Consider the following 16412-nt stretch of genomic DNA (forward strand, 5'->3'; position numbering starts at 1 on the left):
CACAGCATAAATAGCATATCAGAGCTAAATTCTTGTCCCATGCTCTTTCTCCTTCACTAGGAAGCTTGCTGCATATGAAGTCTCATGACCAGAATGTCCACATAAGTATAGACTCGGTCTTAGCATGCTTTAGCTCCTAGTGAATGCACTTAGGGCTTATTGATGTTCGTAATAGCTACTTTTTAAGATTTTGTTTTATCCTGATTTAAAGGACTAAATTCTTACATGCTGACTTCACAAACAGTGCAACTGAGGGCTGTGTCTAACACCTTGATTGGTGAAAGTACATAAAACATTAAAACACCACCATTAACTCCAGGCTTCAGAAAAAAAAATTCCTTTGGGATCTGGAACTGCTGCCTGAATACCAGTTTCTCCTCAAGGAATCATGTCTGCAAACAAATCAGAAGAGTATCATCTCTGGGAGTTACAGCAAGGCAGTGCCTGTCTTGATACAGTCAGAAATGAGACAGGTACATCAGACTTGTCTCAGACTTTACTGGGGTCTGAGGAGTTTTGTGAAGTCTGTGAGGAGTCTTGGATGAGGCACGTGGTTGTCACTAGACTGGCAGATCCTGGTTCATTCAGCCCTTCAACCCTGTAAAGAACTTGAGGAGGAGAGATGTCAGGTCTTTGGGCCTATGCTTGTGACAGATTCACTGCATGGCACAGAAAAACACCTACTAGCTATTCAGAACCTGTTTTGGAGGAAATAAAATGAGCTGTGCATAGTAGGTAATGTTATCACTACTGAGTAATCTGTACTTCAAAGTCAAACAAAGCTTTCCTGTTCCCTTGTTGAAATACTGATATTATTTATCCTTCAGTTTGTCACTATAAATTGCCTGTAACAAATCCCAGCAGTAACTAAGAATCTTTACAGACCTGGGCTCTTCCAGGGACCATCACAAATCTCATGTTGCCTCCCAGGTGATTGATTCATAAAGATGATCTTCTGATTTAGCAGGAAGATGCACATAAACTCATGTCACAGGCTCTATTGGTGCCACAGATGGAGAGTCTCAGAGTACATTATTCCAACAAATGTCAGTATTAATTTATACTTGCCCAGGGCTCATCTGCTTTTTTTCCTGCAATCCTGGAGCATGGTGCATGTGGTGCATGCTATGGAGGTGTGGGAAGGGAAGGATGACAGCAGACTGACCTCCAAGGAAAGGTGTTTGTGTCATTGTGTGTTATTCCCTGTCTTCCCAGAAGCATTATGTAACTAGGGGCAGTAAGCAGCAGCAGATGTCCACTCAGATAAGTTGCAATTTAAACTGCTGGTCTGCAGGCAAGAACCACTAATGTAGACTTGCTGCAGAGGGGGGGTGGGGGGAGCTTTCTTTACTGGTGGACTTTGACAAAAGTGGGGCCCACAGTATGGTCTCGTTCACATGAAGAGCTACAGCAGTTGCTGTACTACTCATGAACAAAATCCTACAGAGGAATCTTGGCACAAATTTAACTGACACATCCCATTCAACTTTCCTGTTTGGAAGACAAATCTCAGCTCAGATGGAGTTGCCATCCTTGGAGCTCTATAAGAGTTGTGTGATGTGGTGCTTAGGGACCTTCTCTCTGATAGCAACTCATACATCAATTTAGTCTCTGCAAGGCTTAGATGAGTTGGGGTAACTTTATAGAAGCTGTTGCCCAAAAGTGTAAGGCAAACTGATGGCTGCCCACAAAGCAAGTTGCCTCACTTGACCATCACCTGCACTGTAGAGCTGAGATTGAAAGGGGGTTCTTTAGATTAGATTTCATAGAGCAGGTTGCACCCTGCCACATCAAGCAGGCATGTACAATGAAACTGCTTTTGTCACAGCAGTTTCAGGAAGGGTCATGATTTTTGTGTGAGATTCAATCTGTGATGATGCTGAAAACTTGGAGCCCTCTCCTCCCTTTCCTGTACTTCCTCCTCCTCCATCACCTGCTGCTGTGGTTCTCCTGCCTCTCCTAATGGATTACAGCTGCAGGAAGCTGTGACTGGGTATGGCTGCTCTTATTTAACACAGGGTACCCTCCCCATGTAGGGAGGAGGTGCTCCCCCTTCACGTGATCCAGAGTGTGGGGACTTGCATACTGGACATGAAGTTGAAAAGGCCTGCAAATATGCCAGTGTTGTGAGTGGAAGCAATGTATTTGATCATTGGTTCTCTTTACAGAGATCTATTTCAGTTCATGACTACATGATAAAGGCAGTGTATGCTGTTGTACCAGTTAAAAAGTACATTACTCTTGAGCTATACAGTTTTGTTATGAAGCTAAACACATGCAAGTATTCTGAGGGTGGTGGCTAGTGGCAATAGTAATGTGAGGTGTCAAAGGTATTCATTTATTTTGATAAACTAGTTTATATTCTATGCTGCTTTTTTCACATTGATTAAAATGTCAGTCTTGGATATGAAGTTTACTATTTTTGACCTTTTACATAAAGTTGCAAGATAAAGATAAAAATTAACAATTTGAACAATAGAATTAAGGTAAACTTATAATTCAGTAGATGAGACTTCAGTATTAAGTAAATCATCCCATGGAAACTGAGCTATTGGAAAGTGTAGTGGGGATTGGTGACTGAAGATGGTAGTAAATGGCATGGTGTGTCAGGTTATGGCATGCAGTTTGCATGGGCAGTTCACACAGTATGCTTGAGCATGGGTGTGAGCAGGGAGGGTGGACTATCCCTCCCTACTCAGGAGACCAACTCGCCTATTGGCTGCCCCCCAGACTACAAATCTAGCCATGGTGTCCAGTAGGCAGAAAGTTTTTGGAAAAAAAAAAAAAAAGAAAAGGTGACACTGACTGAGTGCCTGTCCAGAAATATAGCTGACCAGGTTTCTGGCTGCAGAGGGTGCCTCTGAGCCTGTGGCTACTGGCGGAGGGTTGCAGGGATACCACATGCATGAGTGTGAACAGGTAAAGATCTACTCAGTCCAGTGGCTGAGCTTGAGGAGGAAGAGATTAAGGAGCATCAGGGATTGTGAGGAGGAGGCAGACTGGTGGACCAATTCCCTGCTATAACTATGAGAAAGGCAGCAGGGTGATACACCTCAAAAAGTGGTGGTCCCCCTGCACTGTCAACACTAGGCAGAGGGAGGGGACCAAAAAGATGGAAAGAATGGAAACACCACAGACAAACCCCCTCCCTACTTATCTGCCTTTGAAGTTCTGCCCCTGTGTAATAGGTTTGAGGCTCTGGAACTGGAAGGGCAGATAAGTGAGTGCACCCAGCAGGTTGTCTAGGGAAAGGCAGTTCACTTCATGCCTCAGGAATGACTTCACCAAGAAGGAAAAGAAGGGTAATTGCAGGTATCTTCTTTCTAATAGGAAGAGCAGAGGGCCCCATATGTAGGTCAGACCCCACGTGGAAGTATGCTGCCTCCCTGGGGCCTGGGTCAGAGATGTTACTGGAAAACTTCCTGGTCTGGTTTGTCCCTCTGATTACTATCCTTTACTGATAGTTCACACTGCTAATGTTTAAAGTCACTGAGAGAAGCCTGAGGGCTACCAAAAGGGGCATCAGTGAATTAGGGTAGTTAGTGGATGGAGCAGGAGTACAGATGATGTTCTCCTCTAACCATTCAGTGGCAGCAAGGGACACTGAGAGGACTGGGGAAATACGTCTAATAATTTCAAGGCTGAGAGGCTGGTGCCACCACAGGAATTTCGCTTTTTTGACCGTGGGGTGGTTTACTAAGTGCCTGACCTGATGGCTTTAAATAGGTCCCATCTGTCTCAAAGGGGAAAATAGATCCTAGCCCAGGAGCTGGCAAGACTTGTTGAGAGAGCTTTAAAATAACTACGAAAGGGGAAGTGGGTAAAACAACGCTCAGTGGAGATGGTTGCTGCTGGGGTTGAGGGTGAGGAAAATAGCTCAGCTGAAATGTATCCACATCAATACAGCATGGGCAACAAACAGGAAGAGCTGGAATCCACCAAGCAGCAGGTAAAGTATGACTTAGTTGCTATTCCTTACAACTCCCATGACTGGAGTGCTGCAATGAATGGCTATAAGCTCTTCAGAAGGGATAGGCAATGAAGGAGGGATAGTGGTGAGGCTCTTTATTCTAGAGAGTGTTTTGATGTCGTTGAGCTCAGGGATGGCAGTGATAAAATTTAGTTCCTGTGGTAGGAATCAGGGGGAAGGCCAAGAGGGCTGACATCCTGGGGAGGATCTGTTACAGACAACCTAATCAGGGTGAAGAAATTGATGAAGGGTTCTGTGAGTGGCTGGCAGAAACTGTGCAATCACCAGCCCTGGTTCTCATGGGGTACTTCAACTTCTCTGATAGATGCTAGAAATATAATACAGCCCAGAGGAAAGAGCCTGGGAGGTTCATGGAGCCTGTGAAAGCTGGTGTGTGAGCCTACTAGGAGAAGTGACCCATTAGACCTGCTGTACACAAATTGAGAAGGACTGGTGGGAGGTGTGGAGGTGAGGAGCTATCTTGGACAGCATGACCACAAAATGGCAGTGTTCTCAATCCTTGTTGAAGTCAGGAGGGCGATCAGCAAAGCTTCTGCCTTGGATTTCCAGAGGGCTGACTTTGAACTCTTCAGGTCACAAGTAGGGAAAATCCCTTGGGATTCAGTCCTGAAGGGGTCCAGGAAGGCTGTATATTTCTCAAGAGGGAAGTCTTACAGGTGCAGGCTGTGCCACAAGATGAGCCATGGTGAAGGAGACCAGTGTGGATGAACAGGGAACTCTGACTGAGACTCTGAGAGAAAAAGAGACTCTACCTCCTGTGGAAGAAAGGATGAGCAACTCAGGGAGGATCCAGATGGGATCCACCCACAGGTACTGAGGGAGCTGGCAGAGGTCATAGCCAAGCCACTTTCCACTGTCTTTCCGAGTCCCTGGCCAACTGGAGAGGTCCCGGAGTTTTGGAGGCTTGCCCATGTGACTCCTATCTACAAGAAAGGTCATAAGGATGATCAGGGGAACCAGGCCTATCAGTCTGGCCTTGGTGCCCGGGAAGGTTATGGAGCAGATCACCTTGAGTGAGATCATCTGGCATATGCAAGACAACCAAGGGTCAGGCCCTGCCAGCATGGGTTCACGAAAGGCAGGTTCTGTTTGACCAACCTTATCTCCTTCTATGATCAGGTGATCAGCTTAGAGGATAAGGGAAATGCTGTTGACATAGTCTACCTAGGCTTCAGCAAAGCCTTTTCTGTGTGTCCCAGGGTATTCTGCTGGAGAAGCATTGTGCTAGGTGTCAGATCTCTATTTGAGTAAGAGAAATCTTATGTGCCTTTTCATCCTTTACATCAGCAGAGAAATTTTAAGACACCTATTTCTCTGGGCAGGCTTTTTACAATTAAGAAAAAATAACTAAAAAACCCAGGTTTCCTGGGTATTAGAATAGTGATCTCAGCTGGCATCATAGAAAATACACAGCACTCTCTGTGGCCTTGGTGTGATTTGAAACCATCATCTAGAGCATATGCAGTGCAATCTCCTTAAAAGCACAGTAGCTCTGATCCTGCCAGACACAATTCAACAGCCAAAATGATTTTTGATCAGAACCAAAATAGTCATCCTTACATTCTTAAAAGGAAGCAATAGAAGATGATGAAAATGTGGAAGCCTCTTCAGCACTGCCTGTGTTGGTGCCAAGCCTTATTCAGTTTGGAGTGAAACATTCAGCTTTATTCTAACTATTAGCTGTCCTGGCCTGCTGATCTTTGCGAAGGTTCTACTTCTTTCACAGATTGCATTTTAGCTTGTTTCAATACTTTTTTTTTTTTTTTTTAATTTAATAAATGTTATGCTATAGTTAACAGCTGTGCATTTCAGGCAAGTACAGCAGGCATTTTTGAACTACATCTTTGAATAGGTCTGTCTGGTAAAGAAAATACCCATGAAATAATGAGGCAGTGCAGGAGTACTGCATTCTGACCATCAAAGGGGTCTGCACATACTTTTCCATGTGGTGTACATACTGCACAGGAAACAATTTATGATATGGCAGCATACTTGCATTGTTCTCAGTTCTTACAGTGAGTGAGAAGAAGAATGGATTCTCTAAATAAAAAGCAGAATGGTAAATTTGTGCTGGTAATTTTTCTACTTTGTTCATAACCTCATAGGATGAGAAAATTTTCAAATTGACAAACTATTTTCTATCAATGATTTTAGTCTTGGTATGATTGTGAATATTTCATGCATTTATATTTCTTTTCTTTTGAGGCAGATTAAGGTGGTTTTTTGGTTTTTTGGTTTTTTTTTTTTTTTTTTTTTAATGAAAATTGGTTTCTGGTTTGGGCTTGCTTCATTGAGTTAACCAGGTTCCTTACTTAGGCTTCCAGGCAGCCAGATGAGTTCCTTGGGCACTTCACTAAAACATGTGCCTTGGAAAACTGGGCTTCTAAAGATAAAATAAGGGTTTAAAGACTGGATTACAGGTTTTCTTGGAATGGCTAAGAAATTCATACAGTAAGGTTTCTTGTCTGGCAGCTGAACTGGCAAGAGAAGACTGTGCCCATCAAGTCTCACTGGTGGCAACTCCAGCGTTGGAGATGAGCTTATTTTAAACTAGCTTAGTCCAGCTTCCACTTAAATCACTGGCAAAACTCCAGCTATTTTTAACAAGAGAAGAGCTGAGGCAACAGACATACAAAGCCTGATCCCAGACTTGATCCCAGCTTTTCTTATACATCCATGGCTCATGCTGAGTATTGCGGTCACTTTAGTAGGATTAAGAGCAAGCAGACTGCTTGGACAGATTTATATTGCAATTCTTTGTAAGAAGTACCGATATTGTCCTTAATAAGTAATAAGTTGTCAAGGTAAACTGTCACAGTTCCAAGCCAATTGATGAAGTATAATAATGTCATGTACAATTGGATAAGTACCTCTTCTGTTGTTCCTAGTCATTTTACAAAAACGTATATCCTGTATTAAAAAAAAAAAAGTGCAGGGATTTATATGTTTTTTCCAAAGGGGGAGTTGGGGGGGGTCAGGCTCCACCCTGAGAAATGCACCAGGCTATCTCTGATTTATGCCTTTCAATATAGTTACTACAAAACCACTAGGAACATACATGTTTCCTTAGGTACCGCAGTAGCTACTATTATATATATGGACAATCCAGTTCCCTGACACTAAATTTGCTGTTGTGTTTGTTATATGTATAATTCAGGCCTCACAGCAGTATTTTGAGGAGAGAAGGGGAACAGGAGGTAACATGTGAGACCCAATTGAGAAAATATACATAAGCAAAAAGACTTAAAGTAGCCCAAAAACAGATGGGTGAGGAGAAGAGCATCCACCATATAAAGATGAGGTGACAAAATAAGGACCCACCTAGGAAAAGGATTAGCCATTTGTGATATGAACTTGCCACTCTCTGAAAACAGTGGGAAAACTTCCACTGAATTAAACGCCTCAGTCCTTTGCACAGGACTGGTTAGATGCTATTCAGAGAATAATGTATATATGCCAAATAGTGCTGTTTTCATCAGGTGAATTACTTGCCAAATCCATCATCCCACTGTTTCTTTTCTGTCAGAACTCCTGCTGAAGTCAATGGGAGTGTTGTCTGCATAACATCTTTAGGACGGGGCACAAGGTTAAACAAAATGCATGTGTGGCCGCCCAGGGTCCATCCAGCCTGGCCTTGCGTATCTCCATGGATGGGACACCCACGGCTCTCTGGGCAGCCTGTGGTTTACAAGTTCAAATGTTCTAAATCAAACTGGGTTTTGTTTAAAAAAAAAAAAAAAAAAAAAAAAAAAAAAAAATTAAAGAGATTAAAATAATTAATCTCTTGCTATGAACTTGATACGAACAAAGATAGAACCGGCAAAGTGCTTAAAAGATTTGCATTTCTAGCTATTAAAATACAACTCAGACAACTATTGACAACAGTGAGAAACAGCTTCTCAGTACTTCTTATGGGAAAGTGTAATGGTTAAATTAGCTGAGGTGGACTGTCCTGGTGCTCCGGGAACACATTAGAAGCATCTTAAGGGTCACAAGGATCCTTCAAGAAATAAGATAACAATAACAGTAGCTCATACCATGCTTGCATGCCTGAAAGATTCTCTTTGTGAGAAATGCCTTGGGATTTGTGTCTCTGGAAATGGTTGTTTCTGTGAGGTGGAAAATAGCTGCTGAGAACACTGCATGCTGAAGGGCACTAAGAGCGCTCAATGGTTAAGCATGCCAGGGCGGACAATGGGATGCAGAAGTGTTCTGACAGCACCCCGGTTCTCGTGGGGGTGTCAGCCCAGGAGGCAGCAGAGGGCACTGAGGAGAGCCCCGGCCCGAGGTGGGGGACTGCGGGTCTCTCGAGCTGCTGCCGGCGGCCGGCCATCTCCCGGGGTCTGTGCTCCTGCAGGTTGTGCTGCGCCGCGGGTACAGCAGCAATCTGAGTCCCAGCAGCAGCTCAGCAACCAGACTACGTCCTGAAAGGACTGTACTTTTTTTTTTTCTTTCTTTCTTTCTTTTTGAAGTTATAGAACAGGAAAACGACTCAGAGCTTAGTTGCTAAGTTTTATACATGAAATGTATGGATAGGAGTGTGCCTCTAGGATACTTCTTGATTGCTGTTGATGGGTTTTCTGGACTGATTTCAGAGTTCAGTGCCACTTGGAATAGCCAGCGCGTTCCATGTGCCCCAAAGTAGGATCTAACAGCTGTGCATTTTTTTAATACAAGCCAACAGTTTGTGCGTGCAGTCAGTACGCGGGGACATATGTTTGCTGGGGCAAGGTTTTCTCCGTGTCCCGCGGTACGGGGCCTGGAGCTGCTTCTCGCCTCGTGAGGATTCTCTCGTGCCCTCCGAGTCATTCTGCCGGGGTTCCGGGAGCGACACGGCACGTCCTTCCTCGCGCTGGGACCCGCTCACCTCCTCCCCCGGACTGCCGCCTGCATCCCACGAGGGAGTGTTTCCCGTAGGGACGGGCCGCTGTAGCCACGCGGCTCTGCCGGCACCCGCTGCCAGGCGCGGAGCTCGGAGGCCGCAGAGCGCTCTGCGAAAACTTCAGCGCCGGAGCTGCCGAGACCGGCCGCGCTCGCGGAGCAGCAGGGCGGGCGCCAGGGCGGGGCGGCGGCGCCGGGCGGGAGGCGGCCTGGGCCGGGGGACTCGCGGCCACCCCCCACCATCCCCCCCGCCCTCAGACGGCCCGTGCCCCGCAGCGCTGCGGCCCGGCCCGGCCCGGCCGCTGGGTGCGAGATGGCCGCCGGTAGGAGCCGCGGGCTGCTGTGGCTGTGGCTGCTGGCGGCTGCGGCGGGGTTGACGGCGGGCAGGGCTCCCAGCTGCCACGAAGTTCGGACGGCGTTCCAGCTGCGGCAGATCGGGCCCCTCAAGCTGGTCCCCGACGTGCCCACGGCCGGTCAGTACCGCCCGCACCCTGGGGCCGCCGTTCGGGGGCTGCGGGCGGCGCGCATCTTCCCGGGGTCGCATTCGGGTCCCGCTTCGGAGCGCTGCCGCCTTTGGCCCGAGGGAGGCAGCCCGGGGCTGGCGGGGCTCGGTGCACCGCTCGGTACGCGTTTCTATACAATTCCCGGGGAGGCAGAGAGAGAGAGCGAGAGAGCAGCGAAACGTCTGGGTGTTTGCAGCCTGCAGGTATTTCTTGCTGACCGTCACTGGAAACACCGGACTTTTTCTTTCCCTTCCCCATTGGCCCCCCTCCGCTTCTTTAGGGCTACTGCGATCCTTTTGCTGAGTTTTTCACGTAGAATCCTTACAGGAATTATCTCTTAGAAGGCAAATTTGTAGCTGAGTTATTAAGGAGTACTTGTTTTGCTGGGCAGGTGTAGAGGTCCTGGGGAATGTATCGTAATTTCTGAATTCGGGAGTTTTCTTGCTTGTAAATTCAGAAAGTCAGTGAGAAAGGCGGGAGTAACGCTTTGGAGGGGTGTAATCAGCAGAACTCGGTTTTGCTCTGTTGAGCAGCAAGTCCACAGCGCTTAGTGATTGTGAAAATTGATGAGTAGTGCGATGTTCTTTTTTTTATATGTAGTAGAAAAGTTGTACGTAGTAAAAGGTTTGTTTTGTAAGTTCTCTCTTGAATTCATTGTAAGGGAGCGATGTGCTTCACTGAGTCAGATGATGTAAATCTTATGAAAGACCATAGATCTGTCTGGATAATGAAGTCATTTTCCCGCTTTCCTCATGTTTTAAGAAAAATATTTGCAAGACTGGAACACAAAAGAAAAGGCTGCCAGTCTCTTACAGAACAGTCTATAACTGCCTCTGGCTAGCATGCTGCCCGTGTGCTGTGCCAGGATACCTGTCAGTATGAGTTGTTAACTTTGTTTCTTTTCAGATCTTTTTAGAGCACTTCAAGCTTGCAGAGGCTGATGAAAAGAATTCTTCATTGAAATTAGTTTTGGGTGTGTTTTCTGCATTGGTTTCTGTTTTAGGGGTAGGTTTGATAGGCTGTTGGTCTGAGCAAAGGCAGCTCCTGTGGCCATAAGCAATTGCGCAGTGCTGGTGATCTTCACCTTCTCTTTGCATAAAGCAGTGCAGATTGCGTGCAGCTGGAAAGTTGTCTATGACTAAGGAGACCTTGGTTTGTGGCAAGAGGATATGAGCAGGAATGGCGTTCTGAGGCTTGAATCTTGCTACTGTTCTCTTGTGCTGATGGAGAAATCAGATTGCTTTTGGAGAGCTACGTGTGAAAGCTGGTTTAAAAAAAAAAAAAAAAAAAAAGAAAAAAAGAAAAAGAAAAGAGGTAAAACAAAGCTTCTCATCTACTATGTTGCACTGAGCTCTTCCTGGAAGAAGTTCTAAAAGGTTTTATAGAATATATAAAAGACTGTAATCAAACTCTAGTATTGGGAATGAAGTGTGGGGAAAACCATGCTCTGCTCTGGAGGAAAGATGCCTCAGAGCATGCCTTCATTGCATTCCTTGTGTCATACTGAATTTTCTTGTCGAAAAACAAGCTCTCAGAAGATAAATGGCAGGAGAGAAAGTGAGGGAGAGCAATATCCTTGTAAATTTTAGCTTTCACAAAGAGGAAGACGATTTTTGGAGCAGAACAGAGCTAAGGAAATGCAGTGTGTGTTGATCTTCCCTGTTTGTAAGGTGTATTTAGCTCCAGCAAAGCTCCAGTGTGTTATTGATGCCTCTTGCCAGGCAGCAATGCCTCCTGCCTTATGCCCTCTTAATTAATTCGGTACTAAAGCGTTTTCCAGTGTTTCCATCTGGCAGCTGTTATCAGCGAATATACCTTATTCTGTCCCACCAGGCACACAGTAGTGTACTGAGGGCCATTCTAAAAACTCATGACCAGCACACGCATTGGGGTGCTCCTCTGTTCTCATCCATCTGCATATTGGGTTTCTCAAAAAAAAAAAAAAAACAAACACAGAATTTCTGCAGTCATGTTATCTGTTTACCAGATATTTTCAGTCACAATAGTGTTGAAAGCCCTTGGTTAATTTTAAGCCAGTATTTATTGGCTAACTAGTACAGTGGATCTGGCAGAAGTTAGTCTTACAGATTATTAAATTCTTGTAATCTTCAGGAAAATCAGCAGCTTGGTTGAGGAGGGAGGTTTTCCAAGCTGGACAAGGAGTCAGCAGGCTGAGGCTGGCTGGTGCATAGTTTCTATCTCCTACAGGTGGTGCTTGTTTCACACTTAGTAAAAGTAACTCTAGATACTGAAGAGTTTATAGCCTGCACTCTCTGGCGTTAGTGCAGATGCAGAGCTGAAGTCACCCACCAGTGGATCCTGGGTGCCAGCTTCATGGGGCCTGCCCTCGTTGCACAAGGTCTTGAAGTACTGAGGTCTGAACGGCAGGCCTTGAACCGAAGCTGACCTCCAGATGAATCTCACAACCCAGAATCAGTATCCAGTCATTAGCAAAATATATATGATCATTTAAAAAAAAGTGCATCATGGATGAAACATCTCGTTAGCAAGAGTTGTAGCTTGGATAAAGCACTATGAGAATGTATTAACCTTTCCTTGTTTTGAAGCATGGTGTCAAGGCCTATGAATACACAAACTTCTTTAGTTCCTCCTTGAGTCCTGGCTTGAGGTAGAATCCAATGGCAGAATGAAAGCAGATGTTTCTGCCTCATTGTCACATAAACTTGTTTATTCAACAGTATAAAAGCTGGATGCACTTGTAGAGGAGACCTTACCTGGGAGTGGATGCACTGCACAGGACCTCCCCGTTGCATGATGATAAAGCAGTGGGGCAACTGGTATATCTTGTAACTGTATCTTTCTTAATCACTATTGCTATCCTCACGTAGTGATGGTTAGGTGCATTGCCTTGTTCTGTGTTATAATTGCTGTATTGCTTCACTTATTATCTCACTGTTTTAAGCTTAAGTAAAGATAAATGCACTTCTTGAGCTTGGGGCCTGTGAACTCTGTGCTGGCCCTGATGACTAGAAAACAGCTCTGTAGGCAGATTGCTGATCTCCTCCACAAAATGTATTTGCATGGGGAACAAGGAGGATTCCTGTGGAAAAATCCTGTGGAAAATTTGTTCTGTTCTTAAAGTGTGATGTGAACATGGCAGTGGCCTCCCTGAAAGCTGTCACCTCCTGAGGAGAGCTCTTAATGATGCTCAAGAGGCTCCTCTTAAATTCTCTTCCGTAGTTTCACTAAAAGATGTGAGATTTTTCTGTTCTAGTGAAATCTATTCTGTTAACGAGTTCAGGACTAGGAAAGAATAGTGCTTTGACATGAAGTGGAGGGGAAGTCTTAACAACAGGTATCAGCAGATCTCCTTGGTCTGTCAGAAGAACTTTTTGTTCTGTTTTTTGCTAGTGGAGCCTGTAATGTATTTCTTGTGATGCTTTTCTTGAACAAACACTGAGTGTTTCAAGGGTAATTTGCTGCAAGTAGCAAACAGATTGATCAGGTAGAGGTACTGCTGCTCTGGCCGGGATTCAGAGGAAGGGTTTTTTGTGTCTTCCCCAAGACTGGAAGTTGAGGTAATAAGCTCCTGGTTTTGTACTTTGATTGTTATAGGCTGAGCAAGCTGGGATGTTTTTGTGGGAGTTCCTAGGTGAACATTTTGATGAGTGAGAATTACATGTTGACTCTAAGGATGAAGAGCTGCATTAATCCTGCCAAGGAACTAAGCCTGTGGTTCCAGAGAGTCTAGATAACTCAAAGCTGATGCTTTCCGCAATGCATGGTATTCCTTCCAGACATGGGGCTGTAGTGAGAAATACCCTGTGAACCCTGGGTTGTATTACAGTGTAGCTGCACGTAGGCACTGGCTGTGGTTACGGTTCTGTTTATTTATGGGTTTTTCCCTGGCACTGAACACAGGGGTGGCTGACTGTAGGAAACTGGATGAACCCAACCGGGTTCTTGGACTTGTCTGCAATCAGGCAGTGAATTGTAGCTGAGTCAACACAGAAGTAGCCCTTGTTTCTTCTGCTGATCATGTAACCACAAGAAAATCCTCCCTCTTCATGCAGGCCCTATTCTGTCTCTTTTGCTTCTTGGCTAGTATATGAAGAAAACTGTATTGAAATATGTAAATTGTAGAGAGAAAATTGGGATGACATCTGGTAAGCAAGAAGGATGTCTGTCACTCATAACAGAGTTCTAGGACATCTTTACTCCAGAATGATAATCTTGTTGAGGACTGCTGAAAGGACAGTTTGCTCTTCTGCTTAATGCTGCTCTTCTGCTTAACAAAGAGTGTTGGCTCTGGGACTCAATTCCGAAGGGCAGATTTTGTCCTGCAAAGTGCTTCTTTGTTTTCTACTGTCATCCAGCACCTTTAAATCAGCAGCACCTTTACATCAGCAGTTCCTTACAATGTGTATATATATGAATACATATACACACTGAATGTCCCATTGCAGAGCTGGACATGCATTACCAATTTATACATGAAATCTGTTTTACTTTGTGTCTTTACAAAAGTGTCCTAGATTCCTACCAGAAGCTCCTCGGTTGTGATGCATGAGAGAGACTGTCTCTCAGTCTGTGGCAAAGCTTCTGTCATGAGCATGAGCTAGATCCATTTTTGAATATATCCAAAAATATCTACTAATCTAAACATTTTAAAATGGAGGAGGTTGTATCACACTTTATTTTTCCTGTCTTTTTTTTTTTTCCTCTTATCACTCAGCTCTTTATAATCTCAATGAGAACACTGTAATTCCTCTGGTAATGATGCAGTGTTGAAACACATTTTGTTCACATCAATATTCTGTCAAAGTCACTCATAAGCCTTGTGCTTACCAGATATGAAAGGCACTTCCTTATTGGCTCTGGAAAGTTTTTGCCACATCAGAAAGAGCAACTAAAAGTCTTTGGTGGGAATAGCAATTTATGCTCAGGTTCCTTTCACCTATGTGTCTGTGCACATACTGCATTCAGTAGCATGGATGAAGAGTATGCCTGGAAGAAAGAATTGTTGGATACACATTAATGCTTAAAAAGAGTAGAATGGTTGAGATTTTTTAGAACAAGCAAAGAAATAATCTTGTTTACATGAGGTTTAATTGTCTTTTAGAAAATACAACTATCATGTTGTAGCTACTAGTTGTAACCACCTTGTGAAATGTCCTTGACATTACTTGTGCCTTGTCACAGTGGGAGATTTCCTTACATGGTACACCTCTACCGGCTTTGTCACTCTCTGAATAGCTTAAGATGAGGCCAGCTGTGCCTCAGTTTCCCCATGCTGTTAGCTGTGTCATGATAATGTTATTCTTAGGGGGCTGAAAGGCTGCCAGCAAAGGGAGCAGCAGGACTGCAGCTGGAAAAAGTGTCAGTGAGGTGCTTTCATTTCTTCAGGCTGATTTCCCCATAATTCTTTATGATAGGAAAAATGCTGTAGTTTTTCTTGATTTCTGATTTCAGTCTTCTTGATTGGAAGTTGAATGTGAAAATCATCCATCTTTCCCTCTTTTCTTCCACATCAAGTCCCAGGGAGGAAGCAGTCTTTCCTGAGTCTCTGAGCAGTCACAGGCTGTAAACAGTGCTTATGGTGACAGCTACTGTGAGCAGAAAAAAAGTTATGCTTTTGCAGCCTGCAGCTCCTTTTGGAGTAAGGATGCTTCAGGATTTTATGGCCCTTTTCAGGCTCAGGTCGTCACCAGGAGTGTTAACCTGAGGCTGGTGATGAATGTAGCAAGAGTCATGCCAGTGCTAATATCTTTCCTTCTCTGTTTCTTTTTTCCAGTTGCCCACTCTGTAATGCCCTCATGGGAGCAATCTATATGCAAAAAAATCTGTTTAAACTTACTTAGTGCCTCATAGAGTGAATCACTGTTCCACTGCCAGGTGGAAACCTCTAGTGCTTGATGGAAATATCTAGAACTCATGTCTGTGATGCTCAGAAAGTGTCCTCTGTGATTTGCTTGACCATTTGGTCTAAGTGAGCACGGAAGACTGGCTTAGTTATTTGGATCAACCTTTGCTGTAAACATCTTGAGAAGGAATCCAAAAGTCAGCAGAGAATCGACTTTTCCCCCTTGTCATCAAAGAGAGTCAAGGAAGGAGCCAAGCATTCCTATGATTCAAGTGGTCTGTTCTTTTTCTATGCATCTCTGTGCAAAAGGTTGTAGTCATTTAATTTTTTTATGGTCACGTCTGATCTGGTTATTCTGAACTGCAATGCAAAATTGAGTAGAAACTTAGGAACAAATGACCTGTCCTTAAAATATTAGTGACTCCCAAGAGCTGCCTCTGTAGCACCTTATCTGCCCCTGAAGTTGTGCTATCTTTAAGTCTAATCAGAAGGTAACCGAAAAATATCCTCCCCACACCTCAGTTCTACTGAACCGAGGGGTGGTACTAATGAGAAGGCATTAATGTGATAAGTGGAAGCCAAGTTGTCATGATAAGAATCGCTATGTACATCAATAGAATAAATACATCAAAATGAGTAAAAGCTTTTATAAAGATTAATCATGAAAATGAGCATGAACCTGAGCATCTGTGTCAAGCAAGACTGTGTGTGAAATGCATCCTGGAATAAAAAGGATTTCTCTCTAAAAATGATTTTGCTTTTAGGCTATATAAAATGAGCTATAGTTCCAAGCGTTATAGAGTCTTTGTAATTGAATCTTTCTCCCATGAAAGCATAAAATAACATGATGAAGAGGCTCATGTTTAATAATACCTCAGATAGATACTCATCAATTATATTTTAGAGCACTGCATCTGCTTGTAGGGGAATACACAAATTTTGATGGATCAGAATAAATTTCCAAACAGCAGCCAAGCCTGTGACACAGAATTTATACCTGCTGTCAACCTCTGTCAATGTAATCAGGTATCGCTGCTTAATATGGTAGGAGCATGTTGATACCTATGAGGAGATATTTACAAATTCTTGATCCATTCACATTAAGATAATCTCTAAGCAATGTGAGTGGATGAAATGAAGTTCCTAGCCAAAGATTTAATTAATTATCATCTTAAAGATGCATGTCTCTGCTCTGTTTGTTAGAAAGGTAACG

The 16412-nt window shown here is 44.1% G+C and overlaps 1 protein-coding gene across 1 annotated transcript in view; it reads left to right on the top strand.

Annotated features, from left to right (window-relative positions):
- Positions 1-9185: 9185 nt before the first annotated feature.
- The window catches only part of LOC306949634 (glypican-5-like), a gene marked incomplete at both ends in the record, with an annotated part of 362433 nt that continues 355206 nt past the window's right edge, over positions 9186-16412 (top strand). The window contains 1 exon segment of the mRNA XM_079539627.1: positions 9186-9345. Within this exon segment, the coding sequence (XP_079395753.1) occupies positions 9186-9345 (160 nt within the window).

Source organism: Tetrao urogallus (assembly GCF_951394365.1).
Source record: "Tetrao urogallus genome assembly, chromosome: 9".
NCBI lineage: Eukaryota > Metazoa > Chordata > Aves > Galliformes > Phasianidae > Tetrao > Tetrao urogallus.